This window comes from Erithacus rubecula (assembly GCF_903797595.1).
Source record: "Erithacus rubecula genome assembly, chromosome: 14".
Lineage (NCBI taxonomy): Eukaryota > Metazoa > Chordata > Aves > Passeriformes > Muscicapidae > Erithacus > Erithacus rubecula.
The window spans coordinates 13463812-13491213 of record NC_136666.1 but is presented as its reverse complement, the minus strand read 5'-3'; the positions used below and the strand labels follow the sequence as shown (position 1 = coordinate 13491213).

Genomic DNA, 27402 nt, shown 5'->3' with positions numbered 1-27402 from the left:
TGAAAAATGTACAGAGAAAAATGACACTGCAAAATTATTCTCAATTGTTTGTCTGACTCTCAAGTAGTTTTTAATACTCTGTTGTGATAGTGCTTTTATCTTAGAGATGCCTGGTTTGAGAATGAAAGTGGATTTGTAATGATCCAGCTGTCAGTGTGCTTGAAGCATCAATTTCTGCATATTGGTCATATTTGTAGCTGCTGCTGACCAAATCCTAGGTCATCTTTTCAGCTTTAAAAATAGTGCATGGTAATGACTATTTTATAATGCAGTGGAAAAACAAAATTTATTGATCAGTGCAGGTTTCTCAGAACTCCAGCTGTTGCTGTGGATTTCTGGTTATTGTCTGGCTAAGTATAAATTAAAAGTACTTTCCCCCATGTAGAGCCCATATGCACAGCACATATTATAATGGTGTAAATACACGTTTTGCTTTATGTAGTTCTTCATTAAAAAGACTCTGCAGGGCACATGACTGTGTTGTATATAGTGACAGCTCATCCAGCTCGAGAGATTAGTCACAGAGATTATCCTGCAGATGTCTGTGTACAGCCCAGGCTGCCAGGAGCTCTGTGCTGGACTGCAATGCATGCTTTCCTCCTTCTTCTCTTTCAGCTCTCCTGATCCATCAAGATGGACCAGACCTTTTTGGCAATTGTGTTTGGTCCCTGTGACAAGTGCTCTGAAAATAAGCCCCTGAGGCCTGTTTCTGTCAAATCAGAGCAACGCAGCTACTGCTCACTGTGTGTGGAAATGGTATGTACTGACTCCATCAGCCTGCAGAAACAGGGAATGTACCACTGGTGCCTGAAGCTGGGCAGCAGATAAACATTGCTAGGCACACAGACTGGCAAACACCTCTGCAGATACCTGGTGTCTCCACAAACCTGCAAGGGAGGTGGCCCCTGGGTTCAAGGATACTGTTGATGATTGTTGATTGGAAAATGGCCATGAGTTTTTTACCCTAGGGTACCACACTTGCTGTGCAAATGTTATGTTCCCATCTCCAAGATACATGTGTGCTCTGCTTGGGCTATGATCCTGAGTGTTTCCCTTTTGCCTTTGAAAGAACAACAACAACAAAAAGATTAAATCATCACAACAAAGTCACTCACTAGAGATGGGACATGGCATTCACCTGGTCTGTCTCAGACACCACTGAAGGGCTGTCACAAACTCCTTCATGCCCACATTTCCCACTGTGACCAGGTTGTCTCCTGGCCTGTGTGCAATACTTGGGTGACAGCTGGAAGCTGCTACCATGAGGATAAGGTGGGAAGAAGTTGCAGAGCAGTGGAATGTCTTCTGTTGGAGGCTTTCTAAGCTCCAGCAATCAGTGGTGAGGTGATATCCCAGTCTCCTGGTAGGGAGAAGTGTTCCAGAGACAGCACTGTGGGGTTTTTTAAGGTGAAATACACAGCTAAGGTCATGAACCTATGTGGTTATTGAAGAGCTGGCCTCCAAAACTCCTTTTGTAAACTTCAGAATTCTGCTGTCCAGCTTGCAGTAGTTTTATTTTATCTTCCTAAACCATTGTGCATTATCAGTTGGAGAAGACATCCATCACTGTTTCCTCCCCAGGAGTGTTCTCTACCATGACTGAGTAGGGTCCAACAGTTTGTTGTATTTGAGTGTCAGATGAAATGGTCTCTGCAGAAATGCTAAAAGGCTTAGCAAGCTGTGTTTACATAACTCTGTTGTACAGGCAGATGAGAGCACTGATTTGGAGGTGTAGGTGGTACAAGTGCACAATTTGCTGGCTGACACAGCACATTCTCATGCATTACTTTGTTTAGGAGGAAATTTAGATGTAATGGCTGCAAGACAAAAGACAGTCCCTTCCCAGTTTATTTGCTTCTCCCGACTTTGAAATTGCTGCTTTGTTCAGGTCCTTCTTGGCCAACAGCTTTCCTGGCTATTTATTCAGTAAATTTTTGCATGACTTGATAAATGCATGCTGGAATTGCAGGAAACTGGCTGTTTGTTATTTACAGTTCCTGCGACTTTCTCCCTGCTGTTGGCAGCATGGATGTCAGACTCCCAGCAGCTGGAACAGCTGGTTGGTGGAAGCAGGCTGAGACTTCAGGAAGAATTGCATCAGTACCTAACAGCCTGTTAGGCTTCCTATTGGCACTGCAGGCTTGCTGGAATATCTGGCTTTAGCTTGCTTCGTGTTTTCTAAAAGATTTTAAAGCAAATATTCAGAACACAGAGAGCTCTTTACACTAGCACAGAAATACACACGAGTAGGGAAATTCCCTCCTTGACTTTTAAATTGTTTTTTTCAGAGCTGAGGGTATGCTTTGGCTTATATCAAAATGCTCAATACATCCTTTGCCACAGCTGTGTCTGCGGATGCACATGCACATTGTGGTGTCTAACTGGCTGATCTGTGCCCATGCAACTCCTAATTTCAGTCCAGCAAATGCACACATGCATTTTCATCAGCCAGTCTTAGTGATTTCCCCAAAAACAACATATGTCAAGGGATAACAGAAATTTCTGATTCCCAGTGTTGACATCATCCTACTTCAATTGTTTCCCTTTTAGACAAAATAATCTTCTTCCTCTAGGGTTTTGCCTGCTTTGGAGTTTGGTGTGAATCAGTAGAAACTCAATGTTTGCTGGTTTAGTTCTGCCACAAAATTAGCTTACAATTTGAAAAGAGATCAGCTGGTGAATTAGTGAGAAAATAAACTTATTTTAAAGGCCTGACTTTTGAGGTAGACAAGAATTTGTTATGCGCTGTTAGATCCTTCATTTTTTATTTCAGTGATTTTATTACCAGAGCAGGATCAACTTTCTTCCACAGATCCCCATCACTCACCACTGCAATCTGGTGTATTTGCCACGTGTGGCACCCATTGATGGAGTACTGTGCTATCATCTAAATTAATTCAGCCCTGGTTCATCTTATTTAAAGCTCCCAACTGGTCTTACTCTAACCTGTATTTTTGCATGGTTAGCTAATAATGGCATGGGCAATAAAGCAGGAGTTAGATGAACTAAATACTTTTTTCTTTTTGATTTTTTTTCAAACCAATGAAATACACATTATGTATCACACACTTGTACAACTCTCTCTGTTCAGTAGAGGCTTCCCTGTCACCTCATGGCTCTGCTGACCCCATCATCTCAGGATTAATATCATGTATCAGCCTGCACATGTACTATTCCCAAAGACTCTCACCTTCTGTGCTGTTCTTTGTAGACTTTTTAATCCCATTCCACAAGGCAGTGAGACTGTTCACATCAGTAAGGCAAGAAACTGGATTTTTCACTGTTAGAGCTATGCTGACTGTCTGACACATAGGTGTTATCTATGCCAAATTCCTGAGAACTGATGAGTTCCTATCAAGTCAAAGGAATTTCCTATGCCTTTTGTTGGATTTAACTTCTGGGCCTCTCCACGCTTATCAGGTGTCAGAAATAAGGCATTTCTTACAGATTAGCATCCTTCAAATTGAAGTTTCTTCTTCAGAACCTTCCTCTGCTAGTCCTCCAGGGCACAGCTGCATTATTGAGTTTAATATAAGTACGTTTAATTTTTCAGACCTGAAGATCATGCGTAGGAAGAAGCTTTCTGTCACTTTCCTCCCAAAAGATCTTTGGGTTTCTCAGGGGTTATTTCCTATTCATCTGGTATCACTTTAAAAATTCTCAGTTTTTATTTCCTTGGCACAGTCTGTGCTGGAAAGCATTTCCAGGGTGCTGATTATTCTCGGGGGCTTTGAAGGGTGTTCCTTTATCCAGCAGTGTGTGAACCCTTAGCTTATACCACCTCCATTTTATTTTTGTTTTGCAAACATAACTGGATCGATTAGTGACCATCAGGCTGGTTGGGTTAGCTCACACCAGTTCCTGTGGACAGTGAGAAGACTGGAAATAGATCCACTGCATTTGATTTTCCAGGGAAGTAACCTGGCTTCTGCCTGCAGAGCCATTGACTAAAAGGGATCTTGTGGACATGGCCAGGGCCCGATTCAGCTCCAGACTGATGGTGAACAGCTCAGCAGCTCTGCCTGTGCAGTTGGACAGCAACACTTCTAAAACCAGTGTGGGAAGGATTTTATTTTCTCTGAAACCCACACTTGGTTCAGGATGTGCCCAGAGTACAAACAACAGCTGCAAACAAGCATTTTCTTATCACCCTCTGCAATCTTGGCACATCCCCAGGTTGAACAATAGCCACTGGATTGTCTATTTTCTGGATAAAGGGAAATAATGGGAGTCAATTTGCACAGAGTTACTCCTTGTAGATCAAGGACAATTCTGTAATAAGAAGGGGACATTTTCAAAGAATTCCCAGGGAACAAAAAGCAAAATGCCATGGTTCTTTTTCTGGGAGCATCAGCATACATTCATAGGAGCAGAACCCAAAGAGCTGAGCCCCTGGGCTCACACCACACCGAAGTGGAGGGTTATTTATTCTGTCTTTGGGGTTTTGGGAACTGCTCTTTTCCAACAGGCGGGAACACCACAGACCCTAATGTGCATATCTGAGAGCAGGAGAAAGAGGTAGCTTGTCTAAAGGAGAGGAAAAACAAAGGTAAAGAAACCCTGATAACACTAAATTTAAAAATCAGGAATTCAAAGCATAGTAGAGAGAAGTTTTCACCACTGCCTCTGTCCTGCTGGCACAGGAACTGGGCCAGAGACCTGCATAGCTGATTCTGCCAGTATCCCCTGTCCACAGAGTTTAAGGGAATGACTGAGTTAAGATGGGACTTGGTAAGCCTGGACAAGACCTGTCTTACCAATCTGATATTTTAAAATGCTATTGGGGTGACCGATTACTTTTTTTTCTCCTTTCCCCCACACTGTGCAACTTGTACGAAGAAGTTTAGGTATGCAGCAGAAAAAAAACATTGGCTTGTGTTTCTGGGGAAATGAAGCCTTTGGGCTGTGAAGAGGGTTTGGGATAGAGGGTTTGTGAAGAGGGTGTAGGAGCAGGGCAGGAGGTGAGGCTGGTCCCAGCGGCCAGCCTGGAAAGCATTGGGATGCCAGAGCGGGCAGGACAGGGGGTGCTGGAGTGGTAGGAGAAGGGATAGAGGAGTGGCAGGAGCAGGGATGCTGGAGCAGCAGGAGCAGGGATGCTGGAACAGCAGGACAGGGGATACAGGAGCAGCAGGATACAGGAGCGGCAGGAGCAGGGATGCTGGAGCGGCAGGAGCAGGGATGCTGGAGCAGCAGGATACAGGAGCGGCAGGAGCAGGGATGCTGGAGCGGCAGGAGCAGCAGGAGCAGGGATGCAGGAGCAGGGATGCAGGAGCCGCAGGAGCAGGGATGCAGGAGCAGGGATGCAGGAGCCGCAGGAGCCGCAGGAGCAGGGATGCAGGAGCAGCAGGAGCAGGGATGCTGGTCTCCACGGTGTGCGTGCTCAGGACTGGCCTGGACGTCAGCGGGAGGGGAGGGGAGCCCGGGCCGGCTCCGGCGCCGTTGCTGAGGCAGCAGGAGCCGCGGCAGCATCCCCGAGAGCCGGGCTGGCAAACTCCTCCCTCCCGCTCCCATCCCCGCTCTCCCCGCTTCCTTCGCAAAGATGGCAACCGAGGGGCTGCACGAGAACGAGACCCTGGCGTCGCTGAAGAGCGAGGCCGAGAGCCTGAAGGGCAAGCTGGAGGAGGAGCGGGCCAAGCTGCACGACGTGGAGCGTGAGTGGGGCGCGGGCGGCGGGAGCGGGGCCGGGCCCGGAGCGGGGCCGGAGCGGGGCCGGAGCGGGGCCGGGCCTGGCGGGAGCGGGGCCGGACCGTGCCCCGGGCCGGACACACCGTGCCCCGGGCCGGACACACCGTGCCCCGGGGCGGACACACCGAGCCCCGGGCCGGACACACCGTGCCCCGGGCCGGACACACCGAGCCCCGGGGCGGACGCTGCCCCGCCGCGCTGTGGGGAGCGGGCCGGGCCCGGGGCCGGGCAGGGCCCCGCACACCCCCGGCCCTGGAACACCCTCGGTCCTGCCCGCGGTTCTTCCCTCAGCGCTGGATGCAGTGTCAGCAGCCGGGATGGGGAGTGCTGGCGATTTGCCCTAAGGAGGTGTAGAAGGAGCATTGTTCCCAAAAGCGGCCCCCGTGCCCTTTGGCCAGGGCTGAGTGCTGATTCAGAGGCGCGGTGAGTCAGGGCTGGCGCTGCCGTGTGTAACTCGCAGCATCCAGGGATAACCCGGCAGAAATGATGGACACACCGCATCCCGATCCCCCGATCCGCTCCCATTCAGGAAAAGGCGGCTCACCTTACCTTAGTGGAGCTTTTCAAATAGGTATTCACAAGTTCTGAGATACCAAAAAGTCCTTTTATTATCATTCTTTCATTTTATAATTACAATGATACATTGCGGGGGTCTTTTTTGTTTGTTTTCTTTTGATGTTTTTTGGTTTGTTTTTTGTTTTTTGGTTGTTTTTTTGAGAAAAACATGTATGTTACTATTTCCATCTGAAATCATGTAGCTCGCTCTATTAGAAATATTAGTGAGTCATTAAAACTTTTCATACATGTGTTTTGATGCCTTAAGCATTGAAAAGGAATCTGAGCTTCTATCCAGTGACTTAGTTCATAGTGTTTTGTAAGAATGAGAGACTGAAAAACACTTTTGATTTTCTGGTTGGGAAGGATTATAACAAAATATATATATTCTGGAATAAATAGAGTATTTGCTTGTCTAAGTTAGACAATTATGTTATATGAATGGTCTGTTAATCAGAATTGTTAAAGAAACAGAGATATCCTCATTACAGAAACATCACATAAATCATCCTATTCCCATAATATCATTTCTGTATCAGAAGTGATAGAGTTTGGCTTAACAGACCTCTTAAGCATTCTTAAACCCATTTTTGCTCACAAAGTTTTACCTATGATTGCAGTATACTGTAACTGTGTGTGCTATTGATAGTTCTGGGATATTCTTTGTTATATGTAAAATCTGTACATTTCCAGTGGAAAGTTGTGTTTGCAAAGCCATTACAGCATTTCTAATACAAAAAGTGTTATGCTGCTGTAGAACAATGCTCCCTTATCATATTTTATATCATTTATTATGAATCAGAGCTTTTTTACACTTACATTATTCCCAAGTACTGTTTCTGCAGAGTTTGCTGGTTTCAGAATAAGGCATCATTTCTGATTTCTGCTTGGTTGATTGGTTTGGGGTTTTTTTTTTCCCCTAATCTAAAATGGTATCTTCTGCATTTTTTTGCTCAGATCATGACTTTCCCTCTGTGGTTCCCAAAACAAATAGCTGGCTGAAATAGGATTGCCCTTATTTGTTCAATTGCTTCTGAACAGCAGCTCTCAAAAATGTGCATAGAAAAAGGAAATGCCAAGCATGCATTTGATTTGCAGTCTTATCATTTTAAGGAGTCTATTCAAAAGCTTAAAATTTGAAGTGGAGACAAAAGTTTGTTCTGTTTGTGTGAGATCCATTAATTTTTAAGAGACCATTAGACCCAACACAGAAAAGATCAAAGACCCAAGAGTATCTATATCAATTCCACACCTCCACTTCAAGCCAAACAATACTTTTAATATCTGGACCTCACTATGCTCAAGCTGTTTACTGGCTTTAGCTGATCTGCTTGTCTGAGTGCATGATTTTCCACTATATTTGAGCAATATTGGTGAATGCTTAAAAATAGCTATCTGACTCCAAACTGTTCTAGGCAGGAGTGGGGTTATTATGGCTGTGGTTGGAGATAAGCGTCCTCAGAGAGTCAGTGAGGCTAAACCAGACAATTTCACAGAGTCTCAGCTGCCTCGACATAATGGAAACAGTTTGTCCATTGTCTGTGAAACATTTGTTTTTTTCAGATATGTTCTGGACACAAGCGTCTTTCCAGCTGCCATAATCACCTCCTGCCCTGTGTTTTCATGTCTTGTGATTGGAACATTGGGCAGGTTTCTATGGGCAGTAGTAGGGGGAATGTATCTTTTCCTCAGTGGGTTTATATGGTACTTTCTCAGAAACTTGCTTCTGATTTATGGACAAATCATGAGGAATGGTGGACATGCTTGTCCCCTGGATTGGGAAGACTGGTTGAGCAGAGATTTCAGCTGAGAGCATTATTCTGGCACAGCCTGTGGGGCTGGTGGCTTTGAAAGATGTCTCTTGAAAAGGTAATCCACTAGAAATCAGTTTCTGGCTTGGGCAGAAATTGCTTCACTGACCCTGTGCCAGGAAATATCTGTGAGTTCAGGATGGCTGCTCTCTCACTGTCACAGCCCTTCCCAGCCCCAGAAAAGTGATGAAGGGTGAAGTAGCAAGGCAGCTCCAAAGCACCACCTGCCATGGGGGCTGTCCAGCTCAGTCTCCAGCAGGGCAGTGAAAAGCTCAAGATTTCCTCTATTAGCTCATTAAGGCATGTGAGCTTCTCTATTTATTCCAGAAATTTGAGTCAAGCACAGTCAACAGCAGCTGGATCATCTTAGGTTTTGGTGTGGACAACCACATAACACAGGAAGTGCTGAATCCTGTCAACTCTTCTCTAGACAGAGAAATGTTTAATTCTGGTGCCAAGCCTCCAGCCTCAGGATCTCTAGTCTGCTGTGGGACTTGAACTAAGTCTCACTCTGTGTGAAGAGCTGCCCCTGGGTGCTGAGATATGTCATGGCCCTACTCAGCTCCACACTGGATGAACGTGCTGGAGCAAGGGCCAGTGGGTTTCCTTAGATGACCCTTTCTCCCAGACATTTACAGGGGACCCCAGCTTGAGGCATCAGGGTTATATGAGACACCTTTTAGTTGTGTCAGCTGCATGAATTTTATGTCAAAGTCAGTTTGCACAGAAGAAATGTAAATTTGTCAGATTTTTAAGAATATCAGCTAAAAGTTCTGCTATTAAATGAGGTACAAAGAAACTAACTTCTTCACTAGAGGATGCTGCTCAGGGGAGTTGCTTCCCTGCCCTCTGTTTCCCTCTTTTTCAGCAGGGACATCCCATGGAGTCCTTGGTGCCCATAGTTACTGTTGAAAAGTTGGGTAGTGCACTCTTACAGCAAATATCCAGCTTCCTGCTCACCCAGAGTTGTGTCCTGGCCACCAGAAGGGGTGGCACAGCAGAGTCACCAGTGCCAGTGGCCAGTACCTGTATCCCACTGCACCCCCACAGTGCTGAGAGCCAGCTGGGAGGCACATCCAGAACAACTGTTTGTCCACCTTCAGGCCTGAGGATTTCCCAGTAAAGGGGGGCAGAGGGATAATCTGTTTTCCAGTTATACTTGGGTGGGATGGTCAGCAAGAGCTTCAGCTGCTGCATCCCTGGAATCCAACCCTGAGTGAATTCATCCTTGTCTTTTTCTGGTGAATATGTTCCTATGCCACCCACCTTGGTGTTAGCCACCTGCCAGCTCTGAAGCATTGGCTTGCACCATGGACTCAAACTTCATGGATTAATCCCTCCAGGGACATTACTTGCAAACAGATATTTTCCAGGGCAGAGCTTTGATGAAGGGCTCTCTAACCATCAGCTGTTTGCAGTTCATCAGGTGGCAGAGCGTGTGGAGGCACTGGGACAGTTTGTGATGAAGACGAGGAGGACCCTGAAGGGCCATGGAAACAAAGTTCTCTGCATGGACTGGTGCAAAGACAAGAGAAGAATTGTGAGCTCCTCCCAGGTATGCTGTTGGGCAGATGTTTTTCAAAGGTGCTGTTGAGCACCATACAAATCTTCTGGCTGTGCTATGTGCCACTCCTAGCAGATGATATCTGGGGTTATTGTAAATGTTTTCAAGATGCCCTGGAAGATGTTCATTGGCAATGTGTTTGTTCAGAGAGTGTAAATCTAACCTTTGAATCTTTAGTACACCTCTTGTAGCTAATACCCTAAATATTTCCTGTCCAGTTATACACAGATTTTCCCATATTCCCTCCTACAATAAAAAGATAGACTCACATAAGGCTACATCTGTTTCCTTGTTCTTTACAAATTGAATACTTAGCAAAATTTTCAGGTTATGTGTTCAGAGAAAATTATCAGGAAAAGAGAAGAAATGTTGATTCTTTTAGAGATTTCTATGCACAGAAATTTCTTCTGCAGTCTGTATGATTGATATGACCTTGAAAGCCTCAGACATCCTGCCAAAATTACTGCATTTAGTTGGGCATTTTGAGAAACAGTCCTAACACCTGCTCAAAGCCAGTCTCATAAGCTGGAGGAGGTAATGAGATAATTACTTTCTAGATCCCCTGGTTCGTCCTGAGCCCAGTATGGCAGTGAGTGAGTTTGTTGCATCTCACAGCTGTTCATTGACCTACATGAAATCTGTCAGGGGTCTCACTTGAGGGATAAAAATAGACAATCTGCATTGCAGGCCACCTTCACTTACTGTGAGTTTTTACCATTCATGGTGATTTCAACAGAGAGAATAACTTAAATTTTTAATGTCACATTTTTTAAAGTGGTTAAAATGTTAGTGTGTTGATCAGAAAACTGAACAAACATGTTGAAATGCATTTTTGCTCTATTTAAGAACTGCATAAGTCCGGGTACAGAAGCAGTTGTTGCTCAGTAATAAACATTTCACTTTCATGATACAGGGAAGATAACAATATTATGTACATAAGGCAAAGATGTACACCAAGTGATGGTGCTGCTCTCTGTACAAGGTTCTATGATGGATAATTAGCTGGTTGTATAGTGGATAATTGAAGGTTAAGTAAGTGTAGTGACAAATAAAGGGAAAACCAGGATCAGACTGGAAAGGGAAGATGAATAAATAGTGCAATATCCATAAACAGTCAAGTGAGGCAAGTGAGGGCTTACAGGTGGCAGGTTCCTGAGGAGATGGTCCTGCCCATGGCATGTGCTGCAGGTGAAAGGAGTACTCATGAAGCCATTAAGAGGGAAAAGAAAATAAATGAAAAATAAATTAGTCTTTTAATCAAACATGAGTCGTCTCAGTGAGGAGGTAATGCACTTCTCTTGTGGTAGATACAATAGCACTACTGATAAGTGTCTCCTTGATGCTTCACTGTGACCACTGTGCTGTTAAGATGGAGACAAAAGGACATAACAGACTGGGGAGAGGAAATGAGCAGCAGAGTTTTCTCCAATCTGAGAAGCAGGCTGGCAGCCATGTCTCTGGAAAGGCCTCAGTTTCTCTTTCTCTGTGCTTTCATTTAGGATGGGAAGGTGATCGTGTGGGATTCCTTCACTACCAACAAAGTAAGTGAAACTTCAGCAAAGTTCTGTGCCTAGGGCAAATGGCAGTGGGATGAGGTGAAGGGCTCACAGGTGTCACTGGAGGCAGTGGGATAATGGGATAAAATGCAGACTTCCACTAGCACCCCAAAAAAAGAGCCCAGGGCAAGTCACGTCCCCTGACCTGTTTCTGTCCCTGTCAAGGCACTGGGGTTTGTCATGGTCTGCAGTGAGCAGCTCTGATCCAATCTCTTTGCTCACAAGGGAGGCAAAGCCCAGGGGGAACTTTCCTGGGCACTCCTGTGATCACTGGAGGTCACTGGGGATCTCCAGCTGTGGTGCCACTGCTCCTCCAAGCCCTGCCTGGGCTGCCTCATGGCACCCTCCTTCACACAGATGAGGAAAAACTACTTGTTTTTAACTCACTTTTACATGTGCAGCAGTGGAGACCTTTCACAGCACTGGATGACCCAATAGAACATGCTCTGTGATCAGTTTGGGACTCATAAATAAGGGAAGTGTCAGAGGAGGACTGGCCATCCTCCTGCTGCTCTGCTGCGTTCTGCAGTCAGGGTTGTTGACTTACACATGAGTTGTGGCTGGGGGAAACATCTGTACCTTGCACTGACCCTGAGGATGTCCCACAGAAACACTGAACTTACTGCTCCCACTGTTTTCCTTGCATGGATGGGAAGCAGTGAGGTGCCAGTCTAAAGGGATGCTGTGTTTCAGGAGCACGCCGTGACGATGCCGTGTACCTGGGTGATGGCCTGTGCATATGCCCCATCTGGATGTGCCATTGCTTGTGGGTAAGTTCCCAGCTGCCCCAGCAGCTTACACAGAGATGCTGCATTTGTTGCAGTGTCCTGGTGGCTCCAGAAGCTGACAGATAGAAGTTTGTGTGCTGTGATTGTGGATGGAAGGTCTACATTCAGTGCCTCTGATTCTATTTCCATAGTGGCTCGTACATACCATCCCCACTGACTTCAGTGCAATAACATTTGTTGTGTAAGCATGGAAAATAATCTTCTTTTAGCATTTATTTAATGGGTTAGGAATTCTACATGCATGTAACTTCCCTTTTCTAGTGTGGTTTTCTACACTGGATATATTTTCAAAGGAAAAGAGATTTTAATTGTGTTCTTGCTTTGCATTTATTATTTTATGACAAAGGTTCATCATTAATGATTACCAGTATGTGAATAGATCTTGCTAAGATGAGATGGGGAGAAGTAACCCCATCCTTGATAATTTTCTACAAGTTTTCTGATGGATCAGATTTGAAAAAAATAAGTTTATATTGGGAGACAAAACCAAAGAGATGAAATATTGGCAAAATATCTTGTAAGAAGGGACTGGGTAGGTCAGGCAGGCAAAACAAGCTTGAGTCAAGAGAAAGGAACAAGGGCAGACTTCAGTGTGCAGCTTGCAAGCCTAGAAAGCAGCAGACTGAGGCAGAGTAATCAGGCTCTGTACTTGTGTGTGGAAAGGAGTCTGGAAACTGTGGTTTTGACTAGAACCCAAAGAATAGCAAACAAGCTCTGTCTTTACACTTGTAGCAGAGACAGGGAGTGCATGTATACATTGCACCTAATGCTGTATTTCTGTTGTCCTGCCCTTTTAGTGCCATGCACATAATGTAAGGCACAGAACTAGCAACTGGTGGTGTGCCAGGATCCCAGGGACCAGGGCAGGACTGATCTGCCATGGTTGTAGGAAAGGGTCAGATATAAGTGCTATCCTTTACATTGAGTCCTGGCTCTGACACAGCTTAACTGGTACAACTGTCCAGGAGGAGGACAGCAGCTACAGAGGTCAGTGCTTCTGTTGCCTTTTTTCCAAACTCTTCTAAAAAAGTTTTGTCTTCACACCCACTATTTGCTATGCTGCCTTTTCTATAGGAGCCAGGTCACATTTGTTAGGGTAGGTGTATAATGCTGAAATCCTGATCTTGGCAATGACAGATGTCAGCAGGAAAATGGCAGTTTGGCTGCATGTGAAACGTTAACCCTGAGGTGGCTGCTGTCACCTCCCAGTTGATACTTTCGTGAGGTTTCATTCAGTGCCATTTATAAACTCGATAAGGGTGTGAAATCCTGAGGCGCAGCTGTTCAAGTTCTGTAAAGCAGCCAGGCTGGTGAGGCAGCTGGGGCTTCCCTGCACAGGGAGATCCCACACAGCACAATACAGGGAAGTCGGTACTTGTGAGGCTTTGGCAGCACAGCACTGACAGGTGGTGTCCTTATCACCACTCGCCTTTTGTCGTTGCAGTTTTAACCAGTTTTCCTCTCTCTCTTACTGCTATTATTACTCTCTTCAGTGGCCTGGACAACAAGTGTTCTGTGTACCCTCTGACATTTGAAAAAAATGAAAATATGGCTGCAAAGAAGAAATCTGTTGCAATGCACACGAACTACTTGTCTGCCTGCAGCTTCACTAACTCAGACATGCAGGTAAATGCATTCCCTGCTTGCCATCATCTAACAGGAGCTGCACTCGGGTGCAGTGCACATGTCCTTCCTTGCTCCTGGGGCACCCAGGGCCATGTCCTGCTCCCACAGGGGCTGCTGGAACACCCTTGCAGGGGGCAATGAGGGTGCTGCAAAAGCTGCTGTCAGGAAATGCTTGTCATAGCCCCCCTGGCCAGGCTGTCCCTGCAAAGGCCTGTGGCTTCTGCAGAGGGAGCTCACTGGTACCTGTATGTTCTCTGCTCCACAGTTTGTGCTTTTAGGAGCTGAGACTACTGCAAATAGTTAAAACCACAGTTCAGCCAGGACAGGGTTAGGTGCTGTGCCAGCTGATGGTGACTGTATTGTTTGCCTGCTTTGTCCTGGACATCCGGCAAAATTTACTTTTGCTTTCATTCTAAGTATTTTTTATTTATACCAATTGAGCTTGAAGATGGCCCCACAGGGCCATACCTGTTGTCTGTACATGCAGTGTGTGTTCCCTCGAGGGAAAGGGTGATGCTGTTCCCATCTCACAGGCAGTGGGGTGGAGCACAGGGACCCACAATGGGACATGATGGCAAAGCCAGGAACTGAATGCAGATCTTCTGAGACCAAGCCAGCCTTCCTCTCTATTGAATTTCTCAGAGATCTCTTTCTCTAGGAACACAGAAAATGATGAAAGGAGCCAGGATAATCCCCTTGTCCTCTCTAGTTTCTGAATTTAATTAAAGCTCTTCTCAGTGCAGTTCTGCAGCAAAATAAGTGGCAGAATGGAGCATTTTTATAGCTTTTAATGTCAATAGAGCTGCTGGAAAGGGAATACCATGTCCCCTTCTTCCAGATATATGGAGCTCTTCTGAAGGAAATATCAGCTCTCATTGCTTCTATTTCAGGACATGTGAAGCTGAGAGTATGTTGTTGTTTGTCACTCTCTGGTTTCTGTAATGACTCTGAGGTGCTAATTTAAGTCCATTGCCATGGAAACAAGTGGTGGAGGTACCCAGCACTCAGGCTTGCTTAGCCCTGACCTTCCTGTCAGGAGCCGTGTGGAATTAGAGCAGTCTAAATTAAGGGGAATGTTTTTGATGAGATATAAACCCAGTTTTCTCTTTCATTGTCTGCATCTAAATGCTTTGAGATTAAATCTGGTGGCAGGAAAAATAGCCATTTATTTTTCATAATAAAAAGGAAAGAAAAGTTGGGTCTTTTTTTTTTCCATATTAGATACAGCAAACTTTATTGATCTTGAAGGTCATGTATTGTTACTATTATAACAATTGTTAACTATTGGAACTGTTAAGTCATATCACAGTGGATTAAGGTGCTTTACATTTAGCGAGTCAGAAATTTTTCTGAAGTCTTTAAAAATAATTTTTCTTCTGATTGCTAGGTTTATAAGTGATCATTTATGGCACTGCATGTTATACAAACAAATACAAGAAACAGCTTGGCCGAGCTTCTCTTAGGACACTGTTATGTAGCAGATCCTAGAGAATCCCAGATTTCTTACCTTTTTTCATTTACTTGTAGGCCTCAGAATTAAAACTATTCAGTAACTCCGAGGGTGCAGAGTGCTACAAGTACATTGTGCAGGAGCTTTCCCAGCTATGTGCAGAGTAGCTCTGCTCTCCCAGTTTGCATCAGGAGGGATGTGGTGCCATCCTGGAGCAGCTCCAGTGAGGTGGAGGTGTCCCCCAGCCCAGTGTCCCCACTGCTAGGTGCTGCCAGGGCTGCTGTCTTGAACTGCAGCTCAGTTTTCCCACAGAGGCGTGGAAGACTGGGTAGGAGTTGAGGGTTTAGTGTGCTCGTGTGCTTCAGGCAGTGCAGTGGAAAGAGAGGAGGTCTGGGGGTGGCTCATCATGGGTTAGAGTCACTCCCAGGCTCTGTGGGTGCTGAAAAAGGGGGTCCCACTCTTGCTGCTCATCATGTTCCCCTGTGGGCCCTGAGCTGCAGGCTGGGTGACCCACACATCATGTTCTCAGTGCTCCAAACCAATCTTGCTTGAGAGAGCCTCCTGTGCCTCAGTGAGCAGGGAGCCAGGGAGCCTCACTTCCCAAATTAGGTATCTGCAGCTCTGTGGTGTGATAATGCTCCCCATGTGACAATGCTCCATGTGTATTAATAGCAACAGTTAATTGAGATCTCAAGGGTTTGCATAGGGCAGGCAGCCATGCTTCCAAGTGTAGCATGGCTGAGGAGCAGCCTTGAAGTTGAGTCCATAACATTTCTCTTTAAGCATTAACTGGAGCTATGGGTTGCCAGTGGAGCCTTCCCTTGCACCTTTAGCCACTCCTATTCCCTTAGACAATGCTACAAGAACAAATCCTCAGAGCTGAAAGTCTTCTTTCCTCAGCCAAGTACAAACATTCCCCAGAACAGGGGAGTTCATTGATCCAGGCTCAAAAGCTGGCCAGGAAGACAAGTCAGGACTTTCTTCTGCTATTATCATCTGAGAGCATAAGTATCTCTCTGCTGCAGGATTCTGAACAGTCTGTTCTGCAGCTTTGCAGACTTCTGTTTACAGGAAGAATTTTTGGAGCATCTGTCAAACATGTTCAGTGTTTAACCTTTATGCAACTCTGTGAATGGTTTCGTGCCTGTGTGATCATTTTCTTCTTGAAGAGAGTTTTGTTTTTGACTTGTAACTGCCCACTGGGATCACTTGAGTTTCTTCACCAACCATGAGAAAAACCTGTGTACAAAACTGAGGGCCCTCCTACATTCACCCTTGCTTCCTTCCACACCAGTGCACAGGGACTCTTTCAACCTACAGAATCTGTGATTGCATAACAGTTTTGGGTGCCAAGGGGAAATTTTGAACAATTGAGCATCATCAGGATTTAGCCACAATAACAAGCTCTGATCACATGTGCTTTCTACAAGTACTGTAGCAGATGGGCTAGAGCTATGTTCGGTCAGTGTGTGTTCAAGCTCTTTTACACACAAATGGTTTAGGACAAGTGAGAGCTGATGGACTTATCAAACAACTGTCTAGACAGGCTTACTTCCCTTTCAGAAAATCCATGTCTTAAGCCAAATTAATTTGGTTTAACTTGACTATTTCAAGCAGAAAGAAAAAATAATTGGAGAGTTAAACAGGTATACTTAAGTCCAAGAGCTCTTCCATTTACCTGGGTTGAATTCCGACAGTCTGAATATGGACAGAGTGAAATACAGGGGCAGACAAGAATACCAGCATTGTTCTGCCTCCTTCTTAAACACTATGAAAATGCCAGCAGATCCTTACTGCTGTCAGTTGTGCAAAGCCCACCACACAAAAGGGACCATCATTGTGTAGTTATATAGTGTTCATACAGCTCTCCTTTCCACTCTACCTTTTTACCTTAAAAATAAAATCCATAAACTGTACTTAGGTTCACATTGGGCTTATGGTTTTGATTTAGTGCATAGTATTTCATTAAATTAAAGCTATTCTTTGGTGTATGTGTAGGGTGTCTGTTGTTTCTTTGTCATTTCTGAAGGTCATCTGCTGATTCTTGTATAATAACTCTTCTTCTCACTTCCCATAGATCCTGACAGCAAGTGGAGATGGAACCTGTGCTCTATGGGATGTTGAGAGTGGGCAACTTCTACAGAGTTTCCATGGTCATGGAGCTGATGTCTTGTGCCTGGACCTGGCTCCTTCTGAAACAGGAAATACATTTGTCTCTGGGGTAAGCAGGAGCTTTCTCTCATAACATAAAACTAAGGAATATGGAAGTGAAAAGGCAGCAAAGTAGGAGGCTCACAATGTTATTGAGAGAATACTGGAGTGTATGTTGGATGCCCCAGTGCAATCCACTCATTGCAAGCACATTTTCCAAGCTGGAGCAAATTAAACCCCTGACTGTGGGGTCAAACCCACCCAGCCAGTCTGACTGCAGTTCTGCTTACTTAGCAAGTTCCACCCCACATCAAAGCAATCCAGCTTGAGATCAAAACAACGCCTGTGCCGGGAAGGGGAAGGCTCAGAGTTAGAGCAGTGGGCTCCTACCACAGTGGAGGTGTGAGTCCCTGTGGGTGGGAGCAGAGGACTTTCCACACTTTGCTCCTTCCCTGTGCCAGATGGGATGTGACAGGTGTCAGGCTGTGCTCAGGGCATCCAAGTGGGGTTGCAAACAACGTGCGTGCCACTGTGTCCCAAGAGTCAAGGGGCAGCTTGGACACTGGCTAACCCCTGGTGCAAGTTGGAGCAGGGAGATGAGGTGTGGCCACATCTTCAGCTGTTGCTGAGTCCTCTGTGCCTTCCAGTGGTACCAGAGGCATGTAAAGCCCCTTCATCAGTTGGACGCTCTGCTCCCTGTCCTGGCACAGAGGAGCACGCAAACCTCACTGGGGCTGCAGGACTGGACTGGTCTGGGAAAGTACCCAGGGCATCTTCCAGATCATGTCCTGCTGCTGAGGGATCACTGTTCCCAGGCAGCTGAGCCATTGGCACACAGCCTGGCAGTGAGGCAGGCTGGGCATAAAGGTGTATGGGATGGAGGTCCACTCCTTTTCAAGATGACATTAGTCTTTCCCACATTAGAAAGTGAGTGTGCAGATGAGAGCTAGCAGGAGCTGAGAGGCCAGTTGCTGCTGGTAACTTTGGTGAAGGTACCAGTAACCTTGCTGGTTTCTGAGCCTCACCAGCACTGGCCCATGGTTGATCCTGTATTTGATGATGGAAATAGCCCTTATACCAGAGGGTGCCAAACATGGGTTAGAGTGCTTGGAGTCATGATCTTATCCCTACACAATAAACCTGGACCTCTTCTGTTTTGGCTGTTTTTATCAAATTTGGCTGGCACATCAGGAGCAGAGTCCAGCACACTGGCCCAGTTTGGCTGCTGGTGGCACAGCTGCTCTGAAGCGTGACTGAAAGCTAATTCCATCCAAGTGCATTACTTCTCTCGGGTTTTTCTGTCACCCAGCTTGCTTCCCAGAAAGGATAGATTCATTCTCCCTGGGAACAGCTCAGCTTATTATAGGGCAAGGAATCACAAGCAGCTCTGGTACTGCTAAGAGAATATGTCATACTAGTGTTGATAGAGCAGCTTGGGCATGTCTGTGCTTACAGGCAGTCAATTCACCACGTGTAAAACACCACTGCAGTGAAGACCTGTCTTACATCGTGTCAGTGCAGGTACAGGCAGAACAGTGTGAGGGTATGGTGAAGGGGTGGTGGCATAAAGAGATTCCCTAAATACTGTGCCTCTGTGGTACAGTAACCTTGAACTGAAACAAGCAATGTCACTATATCAACATGCTGGCTGGGTGCTGTTACATTTACAGACTTTAATGAAAATTCCAGCCTTCCCTGGTAAGCGCAGGGCTGTGTCCCAGGCTGTTGTGCTCAGTGCCCTCTGAGCAAGGCTCCTCAGCTGAGTATCATTCAGGGGGCCCATCTCTCCACAGGTGAGCTGCTTTCTCCTTCAAAACCTTAGGAGTCAAAGCACCAGTTTGTCAGATTGGTTTTGCCCCAAACTCCCAGAAGAGTCAGTAAGAACATGTAAGCAGTATGAAGGGCTGGGCTTGGGCTATGGTAGGGCTGGAGAGGGAAATGTGTTGGGTCCAAAATATCAAAAAAATCCTGTTTGGTTTCCCTGATGCAGAAACGACAAGCTGGTGCCAGTGAGCATTACATCTTTTAAATAATGATATCTTTACTAAAAACACTAGGATTTCATTTTAACAACATAATTTTAAAAATAGAGAGAGAAATATGTGAATTGTGAAAAGACTGTTTAATTTAATTAGTCATCATATTTGATTAAAATAAATAACGTGGCATGGTCTGGTGGGCAGGGCACTCTGGTTCAGCAAAAGCAGCAGCCACATGGCCTGCCCTGTTCTTCCCACACAGCTCATGGAGGCTGAGCCCCTGGAGCTCAGACTGCCTGCTCCTCAGCAGGGGCAAGTTTATTGAAATCTCCCATCACTCTTCAAAGCAAAGTCCATGTTCTATTTCCTGTGATTACAACTGTGACAGCAGTGAGACATTGCAGCTGAGAGCGTGGGCCTACGGGTATGAGATGGTTCTTGCCCCAAGGACAGTGTAGACTACATGGGCCAAGCCCCTTGGCCAAAGAATTCAGGGTGCTGAGCACTGAGTGTTAAATGATCCTTTCAAACCACAGCTTGGAAGGGCAGGTTTTAGCTTGAGGATGAGATGAAGTGCTGCTATGCTGTTTTTCTCATCCCAGCCACACCATCAAGCATGTGGGTGCAGAGCTCTGACTGGGGTTAACCCTGCTAGGCAGGGTGAGAAACCTTCTGGATGCATTGATTTAATTTTCTCTTCCAGTATATGAAAAGAGTTAGTTATAAAACTCTAAATGCTGGATATTGTTTTTCTATATTGATCATGTTAAGTGGTCAGGGAGCCAGGTGAGTTGTGCAGCTGTGGCAGTACAAGCAGAGCAGGGCTGTGAGTGCAGGGCAGCTCCAGCCTTCATGAGGAACTCTGATCCCACCTACAACTGCACAGCTGAGGGTGCCACTGCAGCCTCTTCTGGGGCTGCTTGGCTGGTTAAATCCTCTTGGAACTGTGAATTCAGAGCCTTTGAATGTAGTGGGCTTGAGTACAGGTATCAGGCACATGAGGGGTGAATGTCACCATTTGCACAATTGCAATGATTGTTTTTTGTTCCTAGGGATGTGACAAGAAAGCCATGGTTTGGGACATGCGGTCTGGTCAGTGTGTCCAGTCATTTGAAACCCACGATTCAGATATCAACAGTGTCAGGTCAGTGTGTTTCTGGGAGAGGACACGTTTGCAGTGTTGAGCAATGTGCTGATTCTATTTCTGAAGTCTGACCTCATCCAAGTAATGTAATGTGTTCTGGTCTTCTTTCACTTGTGTACAGATATTATCCAAGTGGAGATGCTTTTGCCTCTGGTTCAGACGATGCCACGGTATGTTAATTCAGCAACCTAATTTAGAAAAATTCTGTTGCTTCCCAAGTCAGATTTTCCTAAAAGACTAGGTCACATCCACAGAGGACTTTTAGTGACTAAACTGGGCCTGTGACACCAAATTTACAGGAATAATAATCCTGTAACATAAGATATTAAATACCATATATAATGTTCTAGGGAAAATCATAACACTGTAGGTCACTTCTGCAAAATTCTGTACAAGAGGTGCTGACCAAATACTTATTTCAGATTCTCTGTGTCTGAAGTTGCATGACTAAAATTAGTTGTCTTACTGAAAGATACTTGTCTTCACATAGCTCTTGGTCACAGCATGGGAGGAACCAGCTGAAATGCTGCAGCTTGTGTCAGGAGATGCAGCACATCCCAGAAAGCAGAGGGGCCATGGGCTCAGGGCAGAGCAGGGCAGGTGTAGGTAGCTGGTCTCTGCAGCCCCTGGGTGGCCTTGGCCACAGACACCTCTGTGGGCCCTGACTCACTGCCAGCACTCTTCACTGCAGTGAGTCACTGCATCCAGGTCATCCTAGATCACACTTAGGCCCTGATTGAATCTTACTTATCTATGAGCAATCTGCTAGGAGGGGCTCAGAATGCATTGACAGGTAAATTTGATCACCACAATGTATACAAAATGCCATCTGCCTCCTGGTGCCCTCTGCCCCTGAGTGATGATGAGGGCTGATTGCTCTCCCTACAGCTGGTGTGTCCCATGGGGGACCAGGGTGTGCCCCACCACAGCCCTGCAAGGCCTGAGCTGGCACCTAAGTGTAGCATGAGATATGATGGGGAGGCACCTGGCACTTTATTTCTTCTATTTATTCATAAACATCACACTGAGTCACTGAGAGCAAAGACTTTATCTAAAGTACCCTGCCCTCAGAGTTTTGAGTCTGCTACAATGCTAGGTAAACTCCACAGAAACATTCTTTTGTCTTCATTGGATGTGGAGACATTCTAAGGCTCTTTGGAGAGAGTGAACCCTGATTTTATGTTTTAAAACCTGTGACTAGAAGTTAATACCTCTAGTCCTGTGATGGGCCCAGTGGCTCACTGCACACTTGAATGCAGTACTGTGAGCTCTTGAGATGCTGAGGGAGTGATACTGAGAAATTGTCCATCATTAAATTCCAGTGAAAACACTCTCTTTTTATGTCCAGTATCACAGATTCTTATTAATTAATTTGATTTGTTTTTGTTTTTGTTTTTTTTAACCATTCTTGACACCTCTGAATCAAGCAAGAAAATGGGAAATTCCACCTCTGTACTTTTGACAGAGGTTTTGGCAGTTTCCATCTACTTCATTCTTTAAATGAAGAGGTTTGTTTTTGTCGTGTTACAGGGAGGGTACCCTTAACCTGATTTATATACTTGGGGATTCTGAGGAACAGATAAACCTGACTGGAAGTAATCCATGAAATTGTGTTCAGATGACAACATTGTCATCTGCAGTGACCCCAGCTCCCTGTCAGGACAGTCTGATGAAGTTATTCCTCTGTGTGGAGCACTAGGAGACCTGGACTGCACATACCTGGCAGCTCCCCACTGCCCTGCAAATAAAACAGCCCCTTCTTTATGTGCAGACTTGAATAACAGCCATTTTTCAATAGTAAAGTCTTGATATTAGCACTCCCATCTGGCCAGTGTTTGCTTAAGCTTAACTCATTGAGGAGAGGTTTCAGTTCACATAATTTCAAAAGTGCATTTTGATTTCAGGGCTAACAGACTGCCTTTCTGCATGGCAGTGTTAGTCTGAAGTCTGGCAGTGAAGTCTGATACATTATTTCCGTGTCAAAGAAGCCAAATTTTGCTGGCAAATGATAAAAACAGGAAGTATAGGTTGTTAGAGGTGATTTGGAATTTTCCATGAGAAATGAAAACCAGAGATTTGCATTAAAATGTATTATTCCACTTGAATTATTTTCACTGTAGGTTTTTCAAACAGAGAGGCCTCACAGAAGGGCAGGGAGTGTTTGCTAACCTGGCTTACTCAGAGCCAGGACTACCACCTAGGCTCCTCTGTGCCACATGGTCTGTGTTCTCAGTAGTGATTAGAGGTTTGATCCCATCTCCCAGGCTCCAGCTGTGGCTAAACCGTTGTTTAAGGCATTGTCTCCACATCACCTCCCCAGCAGCAGGATGCCCTGATAAGCACAGAGGGGAAGCAGGAGGGTGTGGGGATTCCAGTGGGTACCACAGCCCAAACCCCACCACTCATGTCTTTCTAGGACAGGCAGGAGGCTCAGACAAGTGGCTTGAAAAAGAAAGTTCTTCCTGCAATGTATAGAAAACAGCCTTGTGTTGCTTAGATCCCTGCTAGAGGATCCCAGTGACAGCAGCCAGAGGCAGGAGCCAAGGAGGAAGCAGAAAGAAGCAGAAGGAAAGAAGCCAAGCTGCCACTTCCTGTGATGTCTATTAAGCTGCACTTCCCACTCCCATTTTCTCCAAATATTGTAGCCAGTGCTTCCAGCACTTACTGAGGCATGTGTGTTGGTTTTGTTTTAATCCTAGTGTCGTTTATATGACCTTCGTGCAGACAGAGAAGTAGCAATTTATTCCAAAGAGAGCATCATTTTTGGAGCATCCAGTGTGGACTTCTCTCTCAGTGGTGAGACTTGAACTTCGGAAGTTATCTTAGTGTTCAGATTTGAGAGGAACTGTAAAATTTTTCAGTTTAATTTCATGAAACATTCGTTATTAAAAGTTGTCAGAAGTAATAAGTACCAAAAGAAACATTTAATGCATGGAAGCTTTTTTTGCCTCTGTAAAAATAATTGCTCTTTAAATAACCTAGCTAGCTATGGCTTCTTTGTAGTGATGAAAGTATTTTCCTGGCCCTACTGAAGGCAGGAAATATTTTGCTATTAACTACAGCTGGGCTAGAGTTTCACAATAATAATGAAAAACATTTCAAAGGCAATATGAAATGTAGCTAACTATTAAGTGCAGTTACATAAATAGTTTTTAAAAGGATAACAAATGATTAATAATAAAAGTATATTAGAGGGGTATGAAGAAAGAGACATTACCACTTTCACTACAGATCCTGAGCCATAAGCTCGAGTCTTGTCTCCCCTGTCCCAGCAGAAACGCAGAGCTCCCCAGTCTCCCTGGGTGGGGTGAGTGGGTGGTGAACTGCCCTCCTCCTGGAACTGAGGCCAGCGTCTCTGTCATGGTCACAAGCACCACAGCTTGTCCCGTTGGCAGTGAATCACTTACCAAATTGTCTGTTAATCATTCAAGCATTTGTATTCAGCTTCTTGTGTAAGGTCTGAGTAAAGCTGTTAAAGTGCTCTTGAGTCTGTCACGATTGGAAGCCATCCTCCATCTCTAATGACTGAACCCATTCTATGTAATTTAACTAAAACTTAACAGTGCTTTTGACGAATTGACTGTAATTGTTGCCAGCTCTGGAGCACGGTGGCCCGGGGCAGGCAGTGGCCACAGGCTGGGCTGGTGGCTCGTGGGCTGCACAAGGCCCAGCTGCAGTCATGGTAAGAGCTCACGGTGTAAAATGTGATTCTCTCTGCAGGTCGCCTGCTGTTCGCAGGCTATAACGATTACACCATCAATGTCTGGGATGTGCTGAAGGGGTCCCGTGTGTCCATTCTGTTCGGACATGAGAACCGTGTCAGCACCCTGCGGGTGTCTCCCGACGGGACCGCCTTCTGCTCGGGCTCCTGGGACCACACCCTCCGAGTAAGTGCCGGGAGAGCCTGCTTGGGGTGCCCCTTTCTTCAATTGATGAATAAAAGGGGCTGAGGAGGAAGGGCAGTTAGAGGAAAACTGCTCTAGAGGAACTAAGGAAGGTATGGAACTGTAAAACATGAACAGCAAAGCCAAAGAGAAATCCCCGCACGGTGCTGGCAGAACTGCTGAGTTTGAGCTTGCTGCTGGGTTACATGGTATCGTTGCTGCTGATACTCTGTACCGCAGTGTCATCGCCTTACCGGAGTTAATGTAAGGCTTGATAGGAGTCAGTGTTATAAAGGAGTTCAGCTCTCTCTCTTTCTACAGATCTGGGCGTAACCTGAGATCCTACATGCAGAATCGAATGAAGACTGAAACTCTGGACTACAAAAACTGCATAAAGAAGCCATTCCTCAAAATCAAATATTCACTACAGTCCAAAAGAGTAACACTCAACCCACGGGTTAACACAACTAGATAGAAAATGTAGTCTGCTTGAACACATAGCAAACATCAACTTGTAGTAAAATGAAATGTTTTAATTTTTTTTTTTAAACGATATTCTTTTATTAGAATTAGTTTCATTATTTATGAAGGGGCTTCTCTCCCAAGTCACCTGTATCATAGAATTGAGTATTTCAGTGCACATTATGTATTTATTTGCATGAATTTAGTTCCTTTTAAAAGTGAAAAAAAAAAAAAAAAGTCCTGATTTTTATCAGGTTATAGTGAAAGGCTTTGGAAACATTCCGTAGTAGCATATTGAATTTTGGTGTTGAAAAATGGAAAGAGAAACAATTCTGATACTTTATGGTGTTATGGATGACTGAACCTTGGTGGTAAGTAGAGGAGCAAAGGACCTACTGTGAAGGTACTGGCTGCTGTCATAAAAATGTATTTTTTGTACAGAAGAAAATCCCTTCAATCCCTGTTTTTTCCTACTGTCTTTTTAGATAGAAATAAGTATTTCATTCATGTTACCTGAATATAAAGAATCTAAATATATACAAACTGATAAACAGCAAAGAGGAGGGATATAAACATGATTTACATAATCATGAGGTAATACTTAACCAGTAGTTTCTTAGAAATTTTTAATTGTATCACTTGGTGAGTGAATTTTCTTTTACTTAAAGAAATACTACATGCTGAGCACTAAGGGATACTACATGCTAAGCATTGAGCACCATTGTACTGATGGTCAAATCTTTTCCAAGTCAGTCATAGTCATTCTATGACCATGATTCTTATTTGCATTTGAGCAGGTCATACAACTTTGGCAAGGCAATATAGCTTAGATGTATGTTCAAGCAGTATGTGCCCATCTTAAGGTCCTTCTGCAATGTCAGAACAGTTGTAAGTTCGTGCAAATACCAGTCAGATCATACAGTCCTTACTCTCACAGTCATCTCCCAATGCCATGGACATGGTTTTGTCATAGTTGAATTGGAGAGTGAATAACAGTGAGCTGTTGAAAATCTGCTGTGAACCACAGTCCTGCCAGTGTTTGATATGTTTGATAAATGCTGATGAGAGCACATGAGTCCATCTGATGCAGGAGTCACTGGTTTTCAGGAGAGCAGACAGCTGGCAGCACCCAGCCCTCTGTGTGAGCGTGGGAATGCCATTGCTGGCAGGACCACCCCACACAGAAGTGATGCTCTAGAATCGAGATTGCATCAGATAAAAAAGAGATGATTATATTTGTATTCATACATTGAAAGCTATTGGGACTAGAGTGTCAGCTCTGCTCATACCAACAGGTACTGAGTCTGACCTGAGCACAGGCACAAGGGGAGCAAAGAGCTGGAGTAATGCTGGGGGCTTGCACAGCCTGGCCTTTGAAGTGCAGGTGGTGAAGTACAGCTCTGAATGTATCATATGTATGATTTATATTTAGATTGGAACAAGAGAAAACAAGCTTACTGGAATGAACCTGTTTACAAGATCACTGGTCACTGGAGTTTAATGATAACATCTTCATTCTATTTACAAGTGGAATTTCTTTACAATTATTTAAAAATCATATTGGAAACAAAGTCTCCTCATCCATGAAAATATTAGGTTCTGTGAATCCATAACCAGTTAACCTAGGACACTGACATTTATACCAGCCTTCAATCCCTAATGGAATAGGTTGGCTGTTTTCACTTGGAAAAGTCAAATCTGATGCTTTGCAATATCTGTGGCAAACTATCCCTATAACAAACTGAATGCACTATGGAAATGTCATATAGAACTCACTGTGCAATATTGAGTCAATACACTGTACACATTTGATCAAAAGATGAATATTAATGTTTAGACAGTATTTATTGGCGAGATGTTTGTTTCAAACATAATACATTGTGTTGATATTTATGAACAGCCTAAATACAATAAATTGTATTTTACATATTGACAACATTGTATATACTAGTTCTTTTCATTGCTTAGGTATTTGTAATGGTGGTTATTTGGTTTTCTGCTTTTTTTTGACATGCACTTTTTGCACCACACAGTTTGTTAAATTATTTCCCCTGCAAAAATCTCAGGTAAAATCCAGATCTACCATAAAATTGCTTCTGGAATATCTTCTGGAAATACCCAAGGTGAACCACAGCAAATGAGAGTGAGCAGCCCATGAAAGTGCTTGAAATGCCCTGCATTCAGAAGGCCAGAATTCAGATCGTTTTCCTGCTCAGAAGGATCACAGCTAATGTAATGTTTTCTTTCCAGATCTTTATTGCCATACCCAGGAAGGAACGGGAAAATGCAGAGTATATGTTTTGTGGGAGCTCCTTGTGTTGCAGCTGCATGCCAGTGAAAAGCCAGGCACTGCTGAGGGCCCAGGCTGTGACTTTTTGGGTAAAGCAGCAGTGCAGATCACCTGGAGGTGCAGCAGTTCAGCTTTCTGCCTTGTCAGGAGAGAACTGAGCTGTGGCCAGCTGTCCTCTGCACTTCAGTGTAGGTTTTATGGTCAGCCTGAAGGTGGCTGGTGGAAGTGCTCAGCTTAGTCACTGAAAAAAGCACCTTCCTAATTTAGGTGCATTGTTTCATTTCCCCTCTTCTGAGGCCCCAGGGAAAGTGCTCAGCCAGCTTGTTTTGAGTGACATCAGTGCCCAAACTGTCACCAGATCCAGAGAGAATGAGTCTGACATTGCATCTTGCACTTCTGTTCTTGCATGGAGAAATGCCGTGGGTTTTCCACTTCAGGGCCACTGCCTTTGGGTGGG

At 44.9% G+C, this 27402-nt stretch overlaps 1 protein-coding gene across 1 annotated transcript; it reads left to right on the top strand.

Moving 5' to 3' along the window:
• Positions 1 to 595: 595 nt before the first annotated feature.
• Positions 596 to 26593, top strand: GNB5 (G protein subunit beta 5). The gene is made up of 12 exons (XM_079318080.1): positions 596 to 756; positions 5540 to 5651; positions 9470 to 9606; positions 11115 to 11156; positions 11865 to 11941; positions 13453 to 13585; positions 17113 to 17256; positions 20218 to 20309; positions 20431 to 20479; positions 23009 to 23105; positions 24030 to 24196; positions 24515 to 26593. Exons 1-12 carry the CDS (start codon positions 634 to 636, stop codon positions 24524 to 24526), a joined length of 1185 nt encoding a protein of 394 aa, XP_079174206.1. The 5' UTR covers positions 596 to 633; the 3' UTR covers positions 24527 to 26593.
• Positions 26594 to 27402: the final 809 nt, after the last annotated feature.